General features: G+C 43.6%; 1 protein-coding gene across 3 annotated transcripts in view; it reads right to left on the bottom strand.

The window, feature by feature from the left end:
* The window catches only part of nectin3a (nectin cell adhesion molecule 3a), a 36,652-nt gene that overhangs the window by 9,932 nt on the left and 8,193 nt on the right, over positions 1-18,527 (bottom strand). The window contains exons 2-4 of one of the 3 annotated variants that reach the window (XM_028573565.1): positions 12,059-12,109; positions 4,746-5,090; positions 413-712 (exon numbers count right to left, since the gene is read on the bottom strand). In XM_028573565.1, coding sequence (XP_028429366.1) covers positions 413-712; positions 4,746-5,090; positions 12,059-12,109 — 696 coding nt within the window. The remainder of the gene's footprint in view (positions 1-412; positions 713-4,745; positions 5,091-12,058; positions 12,110-18,527) is intronic. The other 2 variants (XM_028573566.1, XM_028573567.1) reach the window with 2 other exon arrangements.

The following is an 18,527-nucleotide window of genomic DNA, read 5'->3' as shown; positions in this document are numbered from 1 at the left end:
GGATGCTGGTTGTTTGGGTGTTGACAGGTGTCTTTTATACAGGTAACGAGGTGAGGCAGGTGTATTTGATGTAAATAATTGGTTCGGATTGGGGCTGTGTCTTAAAGAAAGACTAACTGGCTTGTAGGAGCCAGAATACTTGCTGTTTGTCCAGGGGGTCAAATACTTGTTTTTCCTCATCAGATGGTTATCAATTTTAATAAATTCATATGATGTGATTTTCTGGAATTTTCTTTGGGATTCTGTCTTTCCCTGTTAGAATGTACATATGATTACAATTGTAGATTTTTGCATTCTTTGTAAGTGGGCAAACTTGCAAAATCAGCAAGGGGTCAAATACTTATTTCCCCCACTGTATATATATATATATATATATATATATATATATATATATATATAACTCAGCACTTACATTGAACATTTAGTATGAAGGGTATGCGGAACTCTGTTTGCAGGGCCGGGTGGCGCACCACACAGGTGAGCGTCTTCCCCTGCGCGTAGCTCTGCGGTGGCCACATGTAGCGCACATGTACACTGGTGGTGCCGTTGGGCTCATCCTGACTTTGTTTCTCACTTCGTCCATAAAGCTCCGTCTCCCAGAATACTTCAGCAGCGGGACGGCCACGTTCTGCTATGCAGGTGGCCACCAGCGACTCGTTGCCACCATCCAGCAGAGCTGTGGGGCCGGCGGACACATACACCTTTGGCTCCACTGGGATAAAGGGAGCAGAGCAGAGAGATAGAGAAAAGGGGGGTGGGGGAGAGGAAATGACAGAATGGAGAAGATTAAAAATGAATATTGATCTTTTTGTGTAGGTGTATAAATAAATAATGTCCATCATATTGTATATGCACAGAAGTGGCATTAGTATACCTAACTGCCAGAAAGAGCATATTGACTTCATCCATTTCACATATATATGCATTCAAAATTGATGAACCATGCTATTAAATCATATGGAAGCATTTCAGTGGAGACTGAGCTATCTTTATTGTTGTGTGTCAAACATATAGTAATGGACTGAGTTAGAGTAAACTATTGGTCCCACTGTATGGTTCTACTAGCAGAGCCTGAAGTATGCATATGCCTTTGGGGAAAACCCCTTAGTGTTGCAGAATCAGACGCTACTGGCAGTCAACACTGTGGTGTGTTTGACTGTGTTGTACTGGAAAATGAGGCGCTAAGTTACTGTACACTTCTCAGTGCTTCAGAGCTGGGAAAATGGTATACCGGCTTCCCGAGAATAACTGCAGGTTTAGACAGAACAAGGATTTTCTCAACAGAGAGGCAAAACAGATCCATGCAAGAGGGACGTGACCAGAATAACAGAACCCCTCTACCTGTTGTGCAAAGCAGTAAAATAGCTTATCTTATGCTGCACTGGCCTAAAAAACACACAGGGATCTGTAAAAAAAGAAGAAAAAAGGACAGTTGAAATTCAAAAGATGGTCGGCTGAAGGAGAAGAGACCACAATGGAGGGGTAGCGAAGTAAACTGGCTATGCAGTCTATGCAGTGTACCCTTCCACGCTAGAATTTCCCTCTTATGCTAAATCCTTCTTCTTTGTCTTGCAGTGCACCGCCTCCTCCATCTCTGTCCCTCTTAAAAGAACAGCTGTTCCACTTACTACCACGGTGACAGTTTTAAAAGACACACGACGGCACACACCAGCCTAACCCACGAGGCAAGGCCATCACCTTTAAGACATTTGCCACCCACTGCTCCACCAGTTGAGCAGGAGGTCCAACAACAAAATCAAATATCTCCCGGCGCCCCCTTTTCCAAAAATAACCTGGCATCTCCTGTACCCACTGCAAGGGCGGGGGGACGCCGCTCTTAGGCATCCACCTCACATTCTTCACTCACTTCTCTTTGCCCCTCCTTACAGGCCTCTGACTATAAACAGTAGCTGCTCTATGTTAAGAGGCGAGCTGGCCGAAAGCTTCAGAATAACTAAATCAGAGAGACGTGTTAATTTGGAGTTGCTGTCAGGAAGGGAGGGGAATGCTCTGGATGAGTGGAAATGCTTTAGGGGAAAGGTTAACGATTTCCCTTCAGCAAACTGGCTGCATTGGCCCTTTCCTGCCCACATATACACACTGATCCACATATGCACACTGAACACTGACGTCAGATAGGGAACCCCTAGAAAGAAAGGGTTTAACTGGATGGTCATGCGTCACGTCTGGACATTTTTACAGTAAGATTTAGCATGGAAAAACTATAAATTGCCATTTCTACTATTTAAAACAGTCACTTTGGTGTAATGATCTATTGCAGTTCTGAAATAAAGAGCCATCCTTTTTGTTTTAGATTTTGGGTGCTGTGATGCAAGAGGTTGGTGCTCAAAGTAAGATAAGGTAGGGAAGCAACCATAACTAACTGTGCAAATGAAGCCACACATGGCAAGCCAATAATATCAGTGAAATGATCTGCAAGTAAGCCATTAGTTAAAGCTGGTCTCAATAGTTTATAGGCAACAGAACAACATATAGCAACACGCAAGTCAAACATAGCTTCATGACACATACTTCACAGAAACTGGGGGGGGGGGGAAGTCCAGCATTATTTTAATAGACTGAAAGGAGAAATGAAACATTTTTCACCACAGAAAAATGATGACCCTCTTCAGATTTTGGCTTTGGTGAGCAAGCAACTTTAACCATCTCTCTGTGGGGCTGATTTCTCAATTTTATGACTCAGCAAAAAAAGGGACGCTGCATTATTGGGCAGATGAATGAACAGACAATTTTAAACAAAAAAGAATGCCGTTCCTTCCTATTGCTTACTGGTGGGGACTTTTGGCTCACGCACTGTAACACACTTCCTGCTGAACTGATCCTTGGGCCTTGTCTATGAGCAGCTGCAGACACAAGGATGAAAAGGAAAGTGAGAAAGCTTTGAGCCAAGGTGTCTCATGATTAGATACAAGACAAGGTTTGTGTCAAGAGTGTAACTTCAGAAATGAAGTCAATGTCCACTGCACCTGTTAATCATTATGATGTGTGTCGTGACTCAGGTCTATTATTTATGGCTTTGAGCCTCTTCATTGCTTTACTTTAGTTCATTTGAAAGGAATGAAAATTATGTCAAGTGCTTTTTCCTAAACCTCAAAGTATAAACATGAATCAAAACTTGGAACTTTGAGTTAAGTAGTTTTAAACTGAAGCAAATACAATACACACTCTGGACCATGGATATATGGTCCATATGCTGACGTGTTATCCATCCATATTTTAGAGATGTAGCCACATTTTCCTTTCTCAAAACCCTTTTGAAACAAGTTTAGGTCTTGTAATTGTGATGTGTGCTCTTTAAGAAAAATACCCTATGCCCACATGACATGTATCTAATTGCCATAGAACATATACTTCCACCATAATCACAAATTAAATACATCGGAGTTCTAATGTAGGCTGAAGCATGTATTTGTGTAGGGGTGTGAATATGCTTTTGTGTAAGCCAAAAAAAAAAAGAACAACACAACATGCCTAAGAAGCTGCTCAGAGAGGAGCGCAAGGGGTAGCTGAACACTGTGATGTTGCAGACACTGTGGCTGTCACAGCAGCCCTTAATGTACCACTCATTAGTCATCATCCTTCAGTCTCTGGAGGGAGACAACAAACTACTACCTACAGTGCAATCTCCTACTCTCAGCGCTGCCTGAGTGCAATCCAACCACCAATTTAGGACTTGAAACATACGCTGACCACAGAGAAAGTTCAACGTTCATGCTCCTCAGAGAGGAGGTTACTAGAAGTGCCCATACAGTGTAGAATATACATGTACGTTTTGAGAAAAAAAAGAAAATGGTAATGAGAATCCCCATTAAAAATGTATTGCATAAATAAATAGATATAAAGAAAAGATATAAATCTTGGTACAGTGTGTGTTTGTTTGTTGATACACAGGTTTTCTTTTTGCTTATTGATCTTTATTATATACTGTGACCATGTATTTTTTTGTTGGGGTTATCAGGAAATATAATAGATACCCAAAAGTATATCTTTTATTATAATTTTTTACACCGCAGATTGCCAAGTTTGTCTTCTGCTTCTTCAATGCCTGTAAGAGCTTCACAAATGCTAATTACTCAGCCTGAGGTATGATTTCATGATGAGTGACAAAGGATAAATAGGGCAGAGCTAACAACAATCCTCACTGCCTCGAGGGAAACAGCTGCAAGTGTTATGACCATTGCTACATATGAAACTCGTTCATGTAGCATGGTTAAATGCAAGTGAATGTCATGAGAGTCGCTCTGTATTACACCCTGCAATTAACTTGTTGTTTACATGCAACTAGTTGCATCAAGTTGGGAGTGTTTGAACTTTGTTTACATGGTTGTTGCTACATGAAGAGAGAGTCTGTATGTTTCAAACAAGTATTAATATGTGCGCTTTGTGATTTGTATGTAAGTGGCCTTGTGGAGGACCTTATGGGGAAATTAATTTAAACCTGACATAGCAATTTTCCACAAAGAGTGAAAGTGGGGTGAGTGAGATGAGAGGGACCACACCAGAGCAGCTTCTACACAGCTTTCCATGGCCTGTGTCCAGGTAGTAATTTAAAAAGCCAGGTAGCTTTAGGGAGTAGTTTGTTCCTTCAGGGCAAACACTTAGGAGTCACCTTATCTTTGCTTAATCACAACCAACAGTGTCCTGCTTTGAAAAGTGGGATTAAAGGACAGCATTAGGAAGCACTTGATACGATGGAAAAAGGAAGTGACAGAGCTATACTTTACCTAATACATTAACGTAGGTTGATGCTTGTGTATTGCCCAGAGGAAATGTTACCACTTTGCAGGTGTAGGACCCGACATCTGCAAAGCCAGCTCCTTCAATGGTAATGGAAGCATCTCGTACAGAGGGGGAAACAAATGAGATGCGCTTGGTGTATTCTGGAGAGATAGAGATTCCAAACTCGGGGTTGAACACTGCCAAGGTAATGGTGCCTGAAGGGAGACGACGCTCCCAGGAGCTCTGTGTGAGGTTGGAGCCCACCTCTATTCTGCAGCTCAGTGTGATGTTCTTCCCCAGCACTGCATTCACTTTCTCGGGCACAACCACCTGGTTACTGCTCACACCTGCTGAGAGAACAGGATAGAGATGAGATTCAGATAAACAGCAACACATCATTATTGCAGCTTTCATTAAATTGGAAAAATGCATTTCTCATGACACTGTCACTTCATTGGATTCAGAGATTAGAGATTCAAAGTAGCTCGGATGTGCCAGCAGGGAGGCTCAGATTGAAATTACATTCTTGATTAGCTTTCTACAAGATGCAGTACACGGTGTCGTGCATTCATTTCCTTCACTCATCAACATAGTCTTCCCCATAGTCACATTAGCAGCCATCATTTGTTGGCATATGTTTTTCCTGGGGTAAAAAAAAAAAAAAAGACCAGGGGCCTCATTTATAAAACCTGTCACGCAAGAAAAAGTTGCGTGAAGCAGGGTGAAATTTGTCGTCGCAACATTCCTCGCAAGAGTTTTAAACAAACAGTTATAAAGAATTTCCATGCGTAAAAATGTTCCCAGTTTTCCGCAACCTTTTGACCACACGTGTGATCATGCGTAATGCTCCCAAGGTTTTGTAGACTAAGTTTTAGTGAACTCCGATGGTATGTCCGTTTTCCGAACCCAACCCAGTTTTTGTTTTCCTGAACCCAACAATCCCGTTCTTGCTAAACCGACCCAGAGCCGGTCGTCGGTGCCCGGCGAGGGGCTGCCAGCAACGGGGAGAGGCAGGGGCTCCTCCCACACCGTGCAACGGAGGAAATGCGCTTTTCCTCCGCTGCTCTCCTCTGCCTCTCCCCGTGAAATGCGTTTGTTTGATGTGTGTGTGTGTGTGTGTGTGTGTGTGCACGTCTTTATGTGGTCGTGTCTGATTGTAGGTGTCTGTGTGTGGGAATGTTGTCTTTCTGCACCTGCTATTCCCACACAGTTACCGATACAAGTTACCAAATTGGTACATTTCAAGCACTTTCACCTGTTTTGCACCAATAATGATCCAAAATTAGTTAGGAGCACCTCAATCTCACAATCACTGAATCGTGTTTTTTCCCCATTTTTCCGTTTCGTGATTGGTGATCAAGGGCTCCTTTCAAGGCTGGAATATTCATTGATTGATTAACATGGACCTTATTAGGACAAATATGGGACGACCTTGGGAGGAGCATGAGGCTCGTGCACGACCGCATAAGGTAACGCACGTCCTTATTTATAACGAGAAGAGTGCGTACTGGTGTGCGCCGCAAGGGGTTATAAATCAGAATATTGTTTTTGCGTACGAAATCTTTCAGAATAGAATATACGCACAGTTTTATAAATGAGGCCCCAGACTTCATCTTGGTTACTCTGAGTGCTAGCTTTCCCTCTTAATAAGCAACACACTTTCACCACAGGACACTCAGACTGTCCCTCTTGCTAATCATCAGAGCACCTTTTAAGCAGGAAAGAAAGAAAAAAAAATCACTGGAAGGAGATGAAACAAAACAAACAACTTTATGGTTTTTTGCTCTCTTTTAACGAGGCCCTTAATTTGACTTGAAGCCCACCGCAGTTTGTTTTTTACATTACAGTTATTTGGAAGTTAAGTAATGCAGCATGTAAACTTGGTTTTGGACATTAATGGCTATTTAATTGCTGTAATTTCTGAAAAGCAAGTCAAGACAAGATGAACATGTGACAACAAATGCCTGACATTTGTCACAGCAAAAACTTTAACACTGAAATAAAGAAACTGAGGAGTTTGATTTGGTGTTCATGATGTGCAAGCTGTACAGACATCTGCATGTCACAGTTGATAGATGAGCATGTAGCAAAAGAAAACAAAAACAACCAACTTAGTGGGAATGAATGCAGTATCTTGCAAACCTAACCTGAAATAAATCCTTAATTACAGGTTAAGGCTACAGCCCTGAATGGAAAACAAAAAAATCCATCCAAGACTGTGAGCATAATCACACAAATGAGTCATTGATAGAGAACCATGTACGCTTAAACATTTTCAAGAGGCTATACAAATTCAAAAGTGAATTGTGGAGTAGATCCACATAAAACCTTTTGAAAATGTTTGTTTTACAGATAAAATGTAAAAACTTGATTTCATTCAAAATATTCCAACAGTGTGCCTCAGTTTTCTTGACACGGTTGCAGTCGGAGTAAGCTATATTTGGGAGCCATAAATTTCCACATTGTACGTAGTCTCGGATGTGTATGGAGTAAAGCTTATAAAAGTGGGTCCACTGGCTGGTATTTTGAGTCTTTGGCATGAATGGGAGTGGTAAGCCACAGCAATGTTATCTTGGTTTGTGAGGAATATAGCCAAAGGAGGCTGAGGCTCCCCGTGCTCCATTACGTCCCCTGTAATTTCAGTGGGGACACACACACACACACACACACACACACACACACACACACACACACACACACACACACACACACACACACACACACACACACACACACACACACACACACACACACACGTCTCCTCCCGTGTGTGTAAGAGTCAGGCATTTTGTTTAAATGGCTGCTGAGTCCTAAATGCATGTTGCATTGTGTTGTGAAGTTTCATGCTGTGCTATAATACTTGGGCTTTCCAGTTTGTTTTTTCCTCTGCTGATCTCGTACAGTCCTGCACTGTATTTAACCTGTTAAACTAAAGGACTTAATATAACTCAGCCTGCCTTATTTGTCGTTCACTTGGAAAGACATGTGGGAAAGTCACTTTTGGATTATTATTCCATTTCTCCAAGATAATTTAGGTTTCCATATACAGCTTTTTGCCACCTTTGAATCATGACCTGGGGTCTCATTTATAAAACTGTGCGTAGGATCCTTACTATAAGTGTACGTGCGCCCAAAAGCCCAAAATGGCGTACGCCGAAAAAAAGTCAGATGTCTAAAACCGTGTGTACGCACACCTGTAAGCAATGTTCCCTTTATAAATCACAGATTGACTACAAACGTGCGTACGTGAATCAGCCTCTTATCCCGCCCTGTACACGCCCATTTTTAACTATAAATAGTCAATGTAAAGCACCTCGTGAATGCTGATCAGTATGTTAATGACCCTGGCAGTTGTTCTTTCATTACACCGAATCATGACGACTGGTGGAGAAAAAGCAAACAACCTCTCAGACGTTCAGGAATTGCTACAAATTGAATTATAATTCAATGGGGGGACTCCATTGTTCTGCTGGGGGACTTCAACGCGCACGTGGGCAATGATGGAGACACATGGAGAGGCGTGATTGGGAGGAACGGCCTCCCTGATCTAAACCAAAGTGGTTGTTTGTTGTTGGACTTCTGTGCTAGTCATGGATTGTCTATAACAAACACCATGTTCAAACATAGGGATGCTCATAAGGGTACTTGGTACCAGAGCACCCTAGGCCGAAGGTCAATGATCGATTTTATAATCGTTTCATCTGATCTGAGGCCGTATGTTTTGGACACTCGGGTGAAGAGAGGGGCGGAGCTGTCAACTGATCACCATCTGGTGGTGAGTTGGGTCAGGGGGTGGGGGAAGACTCTGGACAGACCTGGTAAGCCCGGTAGTGCGGGTAAATTGGGAACGTCTGGAGGAAGCCCCTGTCTGACTCACACCTCCGGCGGAGCTTTTCGTGCATCCCTGTGGAGGCTGGGGGCATTGAACCCGAGTGGACAATGTTCAAAGTTTCCATTGCTGAAGCTGCGGCGAGGAGCTGTGGTCTTAGGTGCCTCAAGGGGCGGTAACCCACGAACACCGTGGTGGACACCGGTGGTCAGGGAAGCCGTCCGACTGAAGGAGTCTTTCCGGGATATGTTATCCCAGAGGACTCCGGAGGCGGTTGCAGGGTACTGAAGGGCCCGAAGGGCTGCAGCCTCTGCCGTGAAAGAGGCAAAGCAGCGGGTGTGGGAGAAGTTTGGAGAAGACATGGAGAAGGACTTTCGGTCGGCACCAAGGTGCTTCTGGAAAACGGTTCGCCACCTCAGGAGGGGGAAGCGGGGAACCATCCAAGCTGTGTACAGTAAGGATGGGACACTGTTGACCTCAACTGAGGAGGTAATAGAGCGGTGGAAGGAGCACTTTGAGGAACTCCTGAATCCGACTAATACGCCCTCTATGTTAGAGGCAGAGCTGGAGGATGATGGGGGATCATTGTCAATTTCCCAGGTGGAAATCACTGATGTGGTCAAACAACTCCACAGTGGCAAAGCCCCTGGGATTGATGAGATCCGTCCAGAAATGCTCAAGGCTCTGGGTGTGGAGGGGCTGTCCTGGTTGACACGCCTCTTCAACATTGCGTGGAAGTCTGGGACAGTGCCAAAGGAGTGGCAGACCGGGGTGGTGGTTCCCCTTTTTAAAAAGGGGGACCAGAGGGTGTGTGCCAATTACAGGGGTATCACACTTCTCAGCCTCCCTGGTAAAGTCTACTCCAAGGGGCTGGAAAGGAGGGTTCGGCCGATAGTCGAACCTCAGATTGAAGAGGAACAATGCGGATTCCGTCCTGGTCGTGGAACAACGGACCAGATCTTCACTCTCGCAAGGATCCTGGAGGGAGCCTGGGAGTATGCCCAACCGGTCTACATGTGTTTTGTGAATCTGGAAAAGGCGTATGACCGGGTCCCCCGGGAGATACTGTGGGAGGTGCTGCGGGAGTATGGGGTGAGGGGGTCTCTTCTCAGGGCCATCCAATCTCTGTACGACCAAAGTGAGAGCTGTGTCCGGGTTCTCGGCAGTAAGTCAGACTCGTTTCAGGTGAGGGTTGGCCTCCGCCAGGGCTGCGCTTTGTCACCAATTCTGTTTGTAGCATTTATGGACAGGATATCGAGGCGTAGTCGGGGTGGGGAGGGGTTGCGGTTCGGTGGGCTGGGGATCTCATCGCTGCTCTTTGCAGATGATGTGGTCCTTATGGCATCATCGGCCTGCGACCTTCAGCACTCACTGGATCAGTTCGCAGCAGAGAGTGAAGCGGTTGGGATGAGGATCAGCACCTCTAAATCTGAGGCCATGGTTCTCAGCAGGAAACCGATGGAGTGCCTACTCCAGGTAGGGAATGAGTCCTTATCCCAAGTGAAGGAGTTCAAGTACCTTGGGGTTTTGTTCGCGAGTGAGGGGACAATGGAGCGGGAGATTGGTCGGAGAATCGGCGCAGCGGGTGCGGTATTACATTCAATTTATCGCACCGTTGTGACGAAAAGAGAGCTGAGCCAGAAGGCAAAGCTCTCGATCTACCGGTCAGTTTTCGTTCCTACCCTCACCTATGGTCATGAAGGCTGGGTCATGACCGAAAGAACGAGATCCAGGGTACAAGCGGCCGAAATGGGTTTCCTCAGGAGGGTGGCTGGCGTCTCCCTTAGAGATAGGGTGAGAAGCTCAGTCATCCGTGAGGAGCTCGGAGTAGAGCCGCTGCTCCTTTGCGTCGAAAGGAGCCAGTTGAGGTGGTTCGGACATCTGGTAAGGATGCCCCCTGGGCGCCTCCCTAGGGAAGTGTTCCAGGCACGTCCAGCTGGGAGGAGGCCTCGGGGAAGACCCAGGACTAGGTGGAGGGATTATATCTCCAACCTGGCCTGGGAACGCCTCGGGATCCCCCAGTCGGAGCTGGTTAATGTTGCTTGGGAAAGGGAAGTTTGGGGTCCCCTGCTGGAGCTGCTCCCCCCGCGACCTGACACCGGATAAGCGGATGAAGATGGATGGATGGATGGATGAATTATAATTTCGGCCTGTTCTTGCACAGTGTATGGAACCCTGATCTATAGACTACCTTTATTAATAAAATCGTCCAAAACAGCAGGCATTACGGCACTCGGGGACAGCTTCGATATACCAGACGTATATAATAAGATTTAATAGAACTATATATTATATCCAAACAAGCCTTAGTGATAAAGTTGAAGATTATATATAATATTTATTTAAAAAAAACACTTAGCTGTCTGCCATTTCCCTCTGGAAACAGCCTGTGGCCCCCAGAGTGGTTAGGACCTGTATTGGGACCGGGATATGGCATGGTTCCGGCGCCTTGCCCTCTCTACTGGTCCCAATTCAGTACATAGATCCACGAGCTCAGCTTTAGAAAATCTAAATCGGCATATTAGCCAGTCATCGTCATGGTCCCTGAAGTCTCTTTTTCTCCCGATTCTTCCATTGGGGGTTAGTCCTCCTGTAGGGCCAGCAGTGCCATCATGCAGCATTACACAAGGGGTGACCGCAGTATTTATAGGTTTACAACAATTTGTGATTGTTAACACCTTGCCAAAATCACAGCATCAACTAATGATATCCCCACTCTGAGATACAATTTGAAGACGAAATAAAGTGTTATAGGCAAACACACTTTTCTTCATGCAGGTTTTGTCACAAACAGTATTAAAGTTCAGACTAATAACGAGGACATTAAGGGTAACGATTGCGCAATAGCTTAACGGCTGTATTTCCAGACTTTGACATTTGATGATATATGCACAGTTTTAAAGATAGATATTTAGTTATTTACACTGTGTTCTGCAGTTATCTAATGCTAGGGTATTTGATGCTATCCTGTATTCCATGCAGTCGGGCCGTCTCCTCCTCCTGCGCTCCGTAGTGGACAATGTGACGGCGAGACAGCGCTGATTAAATATTAAGAACACATTTTTATTTAAGATTTGAGTTGGAGGTGTTTATGGAACAGTTATCACTCAGTACAAGCGCAAATCACACTGCTGGATTTAATCTTCATGGTAACGTGGATGATATAGAGTGAAAGAATGTGCGTGAGGCATCAATACTAGAAAATATTACGAGTAATCTTATTCCCATTTACTCTCTGCAGTCTGACTTCAGTTCACCACCTCACCATCTGCGTCGCCAATTCCTATTTTGTCTCCAAAATCTGAGTACGCATAGTTCAGAGTTTGCGTGGAGGACCGCACATTCTCCCGTCAAGTTTGTTTTTTATAAATCACAACCTTTGCGTGGGAAGTGGAGTACGCACATTTTCAGCCCCGTTTTGTGCGTACGCCACGTTTATAAATGAGACCCCTGGTCTAAAAAAAGCCCACACTACTATAATGTGCTTACCAGTGCTTGTGTTACCCTGTGTTTGCATTGCATCTGCCGGAGTCCTCTGCACTGGTGTGGGGGGAGAATCAGGGTCAGAGCCATGTGGGTTTTGCATTCTGCACACCATGGTCATCTGAGCTGACACGACAGCTGTTTGTTGTCACCCTACTAGTGCTACTCAGGTTGTTTTGCTTGGAAAAATATATTAAAAGTATACTGCCATGATAAAAGCTTCACAGTGAGATACATTTGCAAATATAAATATCTTTAACTGGTATAAGAATATAGATGTCATGCTGACTAAAAATAAATCCTCCTGCACCACTAGTTGTCTGAATGGTAAACTAACATGCTTGGCATGCGTGACATTGTGGTGATGCATGCAGACACGTGTCTTAGACCAGGCTTCACCCTAACATGCTCTACATACTGCAGCTACCTGACACGACACTCCAACTGCTACCGCACATAGTTTGTCTATCTCAGTGTGTCAGCTTCCAGGCCTGTCAAAGCATACAGAGAAACTAGACTCCATCCATGCTATGTTCTGTTTGTTTTACAGTAAGCATTTGGGAGTAAGTAGGAAAGGAGGGAGAGAAGGGGGGAGGGGGGGGTGCTTAAAGAGGACTCCACCCTTACCATTATGGGAGGAGAGACAGATGGCCTCTGCATGGGATACCTACAGCCAGGAGGAGAGTGGGGAAACTTGGCACTGCTTGCTGAGACCATGAGGAACACAACCAGAGCTCGCAAACTAGAGCTCCGTGAAATATTATCTAAAGTACTGCAGGCAAATGAAATGTAAGCAGTGCGTTAAACAAAGCAGTCATGCTGTTTTATCAGGGATATAGGCGTACTGCTGGAGAGTGGAGGCAAAGCTCAGGACTGTCACTAACTTCATTAATGGTTATCCATCTTCCTATCCAGTAAACAAATGAGGTTAAGAATTTTAATAGGACAAACATCTATCTTTATGCTGTGTCACTGTTTTGATACTTTGCAACCCATTTAGTGTACTGAAAGTGTGACACCCTGCACCAGAGAACAGGATGAACTCTGGCCTTAAAAAGAGAAAAAGGCTGCACTTTTGCCCCCTTTTTCCTTGAGAAATCCGAGGAAAGAATGAACTCATGAGAAGGATATGCTTGCCCTTTGAAGAAATGTTTCATATTTGTTTCTTTCCCTGCTGACATCAGTAATTGCGACAAGCTGCTCGAAAGACGCAATGGTAAATCAAAACCTTCCTCTTTGCCTGGCAACCGGCTCAAACATTCCACGTTGGCCACTTGATTAGCCAAGAACTCCACCTACCCAGACCTGACCTAGCTTCAGCCCTGACCTCCCCAAAGGAGGAGGCTGTCTCCTGGCTAGAGAGACAGGAGGGATACAAGGCCAGAAAACATTCACATGCAGCAACAAAATAGACAATGTGTCATGTTCATGTAGACAAACTCCATGCATAGATTATCATGTCAAACAACACTCATGGGACTGATTTGAAGACCTCACAGGAGAAGAATGCAGACATGAGATCTGTGCAGTAGGGAGTGTGGTTTAGGACTAAAGCGAGAGGAAACCGAGATCTCAGCATTCAGAAATAAATACAGTGAGGCGAGAATGAATAAGGAAACAAAGAAAGAAATGGGGCAGTTATTGGGAGAAAATACATAAGTGAAACAGGCAGAAGTAAAGACATATACTACAGTGTGAGCCATGGGAGGACATAAGAAATGTAACTACAGTAGGCTGGGTCAATCCATTTTACAAGCTGATATTAGTACATGACAGTTTGACAGAGTGGTTTAGACCACCAAGTCACACATTTATAGTATGCACTACAAAGACAGGATGGTTGATTTGTGCCGAGTTTATAGTGTCTGCATGAGATCCCTGTCATCTGACTTCAGGAGCAGTATTCAGGTCATGGGGTTATTGATGACGGAGTAATGCATGCACAACGTGAGCCTGGGTCGGGCTTGGCATGCTTCGAACTCATGAGCCCCCTTTACACAGCCTGTTCAAGGCGGGACTGTTGTGCCTTTAACCCGCCTCGCCGTCTGTGTGAAAGTTACGTAGACGGAATGGGGGGAACAGAGTTGTTGCGCCTTTAAGCCAGTAGTGAAGGTAGTCACAGAGCCATACTGAAGTATGTGTAAAGGGACACCGGCAGGGCGGAACTACACACAGTAGAGTTGCTTCCCTCTCTCTTTCTCTCTGTCCTTCTCTCTACTGACAATTGTGCTACTATCATGCAAACAGTTGGTGGTTTGTGGGACGGGTCGGGTTGTTGATCGACGATGCCCGCCTCTTTTGCTTCCGGAATCTTGGCATACTGAGGTGGAATTACACCGCCTTTGCTTGTTTCAGTGGGAAAAAGCATCCTGCCTTGTTGTGTGGGATTTGTTATTGTTTGTTGCAAGGGTTTGAACACAGTGTTATGGACCCAGCAATGTTATTTTTTCCATGCAAGTAGAAAATGTACAATGTAAAAGCCAAACTAGGGACAAGAGTTTAAATTAGCAATAGCTATAAACTCTCTGAGCAGCACATCAGTTTAATGCTTGGTATTGAAACTGTGTTATTGTGTAATCCCCCAAGTTATCCTGTAAAGAGTAATTTAATACGGTTTCATTTTGACATAAATGTCAGCAATGAAGATATAACCTCAAATTGCTGTTTTTAGGTAAAGTGGACAAAATGTACCCCTTGTTACAAAAAGAAAATACTGATGGAAGGTGGATGGCTACACCTGTCATTCTCCTCTCCAAGGTGTCAGCAAGCAACCTGGGGTGCACCAGACCTACCATAGTTCTCACCCGCTTTCCTGCTTCAGTAATTTTCTTTTCCAAAAGTGTGTGGGAGGTGAACACTGGCTGAAGGGCAGTGTTTCATTACTGTTTAATGAGTGCAGTAATTCATACTCATTCAAAGCATTAAAGTCCCTTAGTCTAGTAGAAGCCAATGGCAACATTAGCTGACTATTAAACTTCCATCTGATTCTCAAGGCCACGTTTAAAAAATGTTCATTGACATTTATTTGAAAACTGCATTGGCAAACTCTGCCAACCTCACACAAAACAATCTATGAATACGGATTGATATATGACTATTAGATACAGTCATAAAACAATTATTCAATAATGTCTCAGTGGGCTAATGCCCACAACAGCACCTGTTCCAGACCCAATCTCTAAGTGGACAAGGAGAAACCTTGTAGCAACAGCCGTAGGTAGGCCATGTGTGGAAAATGAAGAAAAAATTATAACAGTTGGGAATTTGCGATAGCACTTCATCAATACATCATCCACTGGGCCTGCATTTTTTTCTGAAAGTTGTCTGTGCCTTTAAACACTGGCAACTCAAAGAAGTCATTTGTTTGGTATTGTTACTCTAGGGGTGACCAGGAAGAACAAACAGACAATGCCTATTTTCCTAACACAGGCCCTCAGACCTTTGCTTTGAGGCCTATAACTTTGTCTCAATCAGTTAGAGACAGGATAGGCCAAGTGGCGTATTGTTTTATAGCATGTCTTTATCGTAAGAAATATTTGTGCAGTGTGAAGAAAACATTAGTTAGACCAGCTCTAATCTACCCCCTTCCTTCCTAGTATTGTATCCTGTGAGGGCGTGAGGCTTTTTCAGTAGGTTAATTCATGGTGGAAACAAACACAGGCTGACAGGCCTTTAAAAAGGGGTGGGCAGGACTCTTTCACATGTCACTGTCCTCTTCAAAACCCTTTTCTCATTGCTCCCCCATAGCAATGTGGACTTCTGTGTCCTTCTCATCCAGGTCGCATTTGATTAAAGATCCATGCTTAAAAGAAAAAAGATCAATAGCGTTGACATACAAAGTGCTAGGATAGGTTACAACCTCTCATCAGAGTCAACTACAGCTATGCTGTAGAACTTGTGAAGGACAATGCCTGCCACTGTGTACCAAGGCAACACAAACACTCCTACGGCGTCCAGCCTTATTGTGTGGGATTTGTTAGTTTGATGTGGGGGTTTGATGCATTTCAGTATGTGAACACAGTGCTATGGACCCAGAAATGGGCAGCAATGCTATTTTTTTCCATGCAAGTAGAAAATGACAAAATGTACAATTTTGGAGAAGAAAAGACAATTGGAAAAGTCACAGAAAGCAAGGGAAGGCCTTTACCAAGCTGCTTTGTGAAAAGGAAACTTAATTTTCTTAGTTTTCTTAATAAGGGTATAAGCTACAATGGGATTCTCTCAATTAGAGCTTAAGTGTATAACATCCCTGTCCCTGACACGTTAATGCTAATAGAGACTACCCTGCACTGTACCATCACACCACAGTAGTGTTGAAAGTTGCACCGGGGTAGAAATGTTGTTTATGTCAGGGTCTGCTTGCTCATCAAGTACATCCTTACTGCTCCTGTCCTCTTTTAGATAGCTGAGTGTTCTCAAAAAAACATTATCTTGCTTCAGAAGCTGACCGCCATAAATGACATTTGCTACATAAAACAATTAGCCAGACATCATGCAAAGACAACTGAAGCCTTTATACTTTCAGAACAAGTATCATTATATGGTTGGCCCAGTATCGGTTGTGATTTTAGTAAATTATTCACAGCATCCACTGAAATCTACCATCAAGCCAAACAAAGACTGCATAGACAGGCTACCAAGGATAATTCCAGGTCCAATCTACACAACCTCTGTGATAGTAAAAGATAAATTGTATGTTGACCTTATAATCAAAACTGGCATTTCCTCAACGTTGACTCACTACAGTTACATTTGTAGACTGCAATCCCCACTGCAAGGACACCACCATCATGTCGCAGACAGCTGTGCTCTCGAAGTGTAAAAAGAAGAGAATTATCCTTTTCCTCATAGCAGTCTCCTTAACAATGCTCAAGTGTACACCCAGCAATGAACCATACTGACAGACACGCATAAGGACAGCTTAGACGTGAGAGCCTTTCATTCAAAAATCATGCATTGGTTTTAGACATGATGTTTTCACCACATTCACATGTCACTGTCCTTTGAGAAAGAAAAAGAAAAAACTTAGAAAACTAGTCGCAATTTTCATTCATTAGGACAGAAATAGATCAGGCCCTTGTTGGGTGGAGCTTTGCTGAGAAGAAAGAATGGGTTCTGTAGTAATCACAGACTCCACTGCCCTTCACTGGGTCTAAATGGGCTACTGTACTTTCATTACGTTGATCTAACATAATGGAAACATAGTTTCCCACATGCCACAGAGACCCCAGAGGGAATTAGACTGTTTTCTTTAAAATTATTCCCATCATTGTCCACTGTGACGTCTATTTCTGCAATCCTTTTTTTCAAGGGATCTACATGATGTCGATGACTGACACATGTAGGCTGCACACACTGGACTAGTATTATGTACTGTAAAAATGTGCAGAGATTTGCAATATGTACAGAGATAGAGCTAAGAATACCGGTAGTGAACAATACACTGCTATTGATGCATGACAGGCTAAAAGCTAACAACCTTAAGTTAAAAATGTGCTATGACCATTTTTTATTGATACAAGAAAAATGGTCAGGCTTTGTTTTGAGTGCTAGATCTAAAGGGTTTTGTGTATTAATGTTTTTTGGTGTCCCAAACTTTTTAATAAATGATAGATAGATAGATAGATAGATAGATAGATAGATAGATAGAGGAAGCTGCTTTGGAATTTCTTCAATGCAATCATCACAGTGCACGTCAGCAACCCCCACTTCACAACAAGGGAGGAAGTAAAGCAGTCTGACAAAACTCTGTCTCTGTCCTGTGTGTACCAATGGCCAATAAAAAAACCAGTAGTTTGGTCAGTGTGGCATTTCAGCAGCATTATCCTGGTAAGAGGCAGTTCATTCCCCCCGATTTTCCCGGCACATACTCTCACCCTGTTTCAGCAACAAATTAAAACGCTTCTCATGATTTACAATTACCACCCACTTTGAACAGTGAGAACAAGGGGATTAGGTGCCTAGATCAGTTTGGGATTAAAATCAAAATCCCAGTTGACTGTTCACATCTATAGTGATCGCCCATAAAAACACAAATACATGTATTTGACAACATGCCAATGCAAAATGTTTAGCCAACTGCTGTCTAGGATGACGTTTTATTGCCCTAAATCCTGTACAACTTAGTCTAAACTTCAATCAAAGGGGAATATCGTCAACACCCCTCTTTGCAATGTACTACACACCTCCCTCCCACACTGTTAAGTCCATAGAGAATCAACAAAAAGCAGTAAGACAACACCCAAGTGTATTTTTTCTGGGACTCAGATTACATGTCTGATTTGACATAGTGTTCCCATAATATGAACCTCACTTGGATGTAAAAGACAAATATTTTGAGTACATAAAGGCAGTAGTACCCCATTTATTGTTGGTCTAACAGCTCTGGGTTGTAAACCTTTAAATTGTGACGCCTTTCTCTTTAAAATGCAATTCAATCCATGCAATATCTGATATTCTAACATTGTTGTTAAGC

Source organism: Perca flavescens, chromosome 3 (genome assembly GCF_004354835.1).
Source record: "Perca flavescens isolate YP-PL-M2 chromosome 3, PFLA_1.0, whole genome shotgun sequence".
Classification (NCBI taxonomy): Eukaryota; Metazoa; Chordata; class Actinopteri; order Perciformes; family Percidae; genus Perca; species Perca flavescens.
This window is presented reverse-complemented; position numbering and strand designations above follow the sequence as displayed.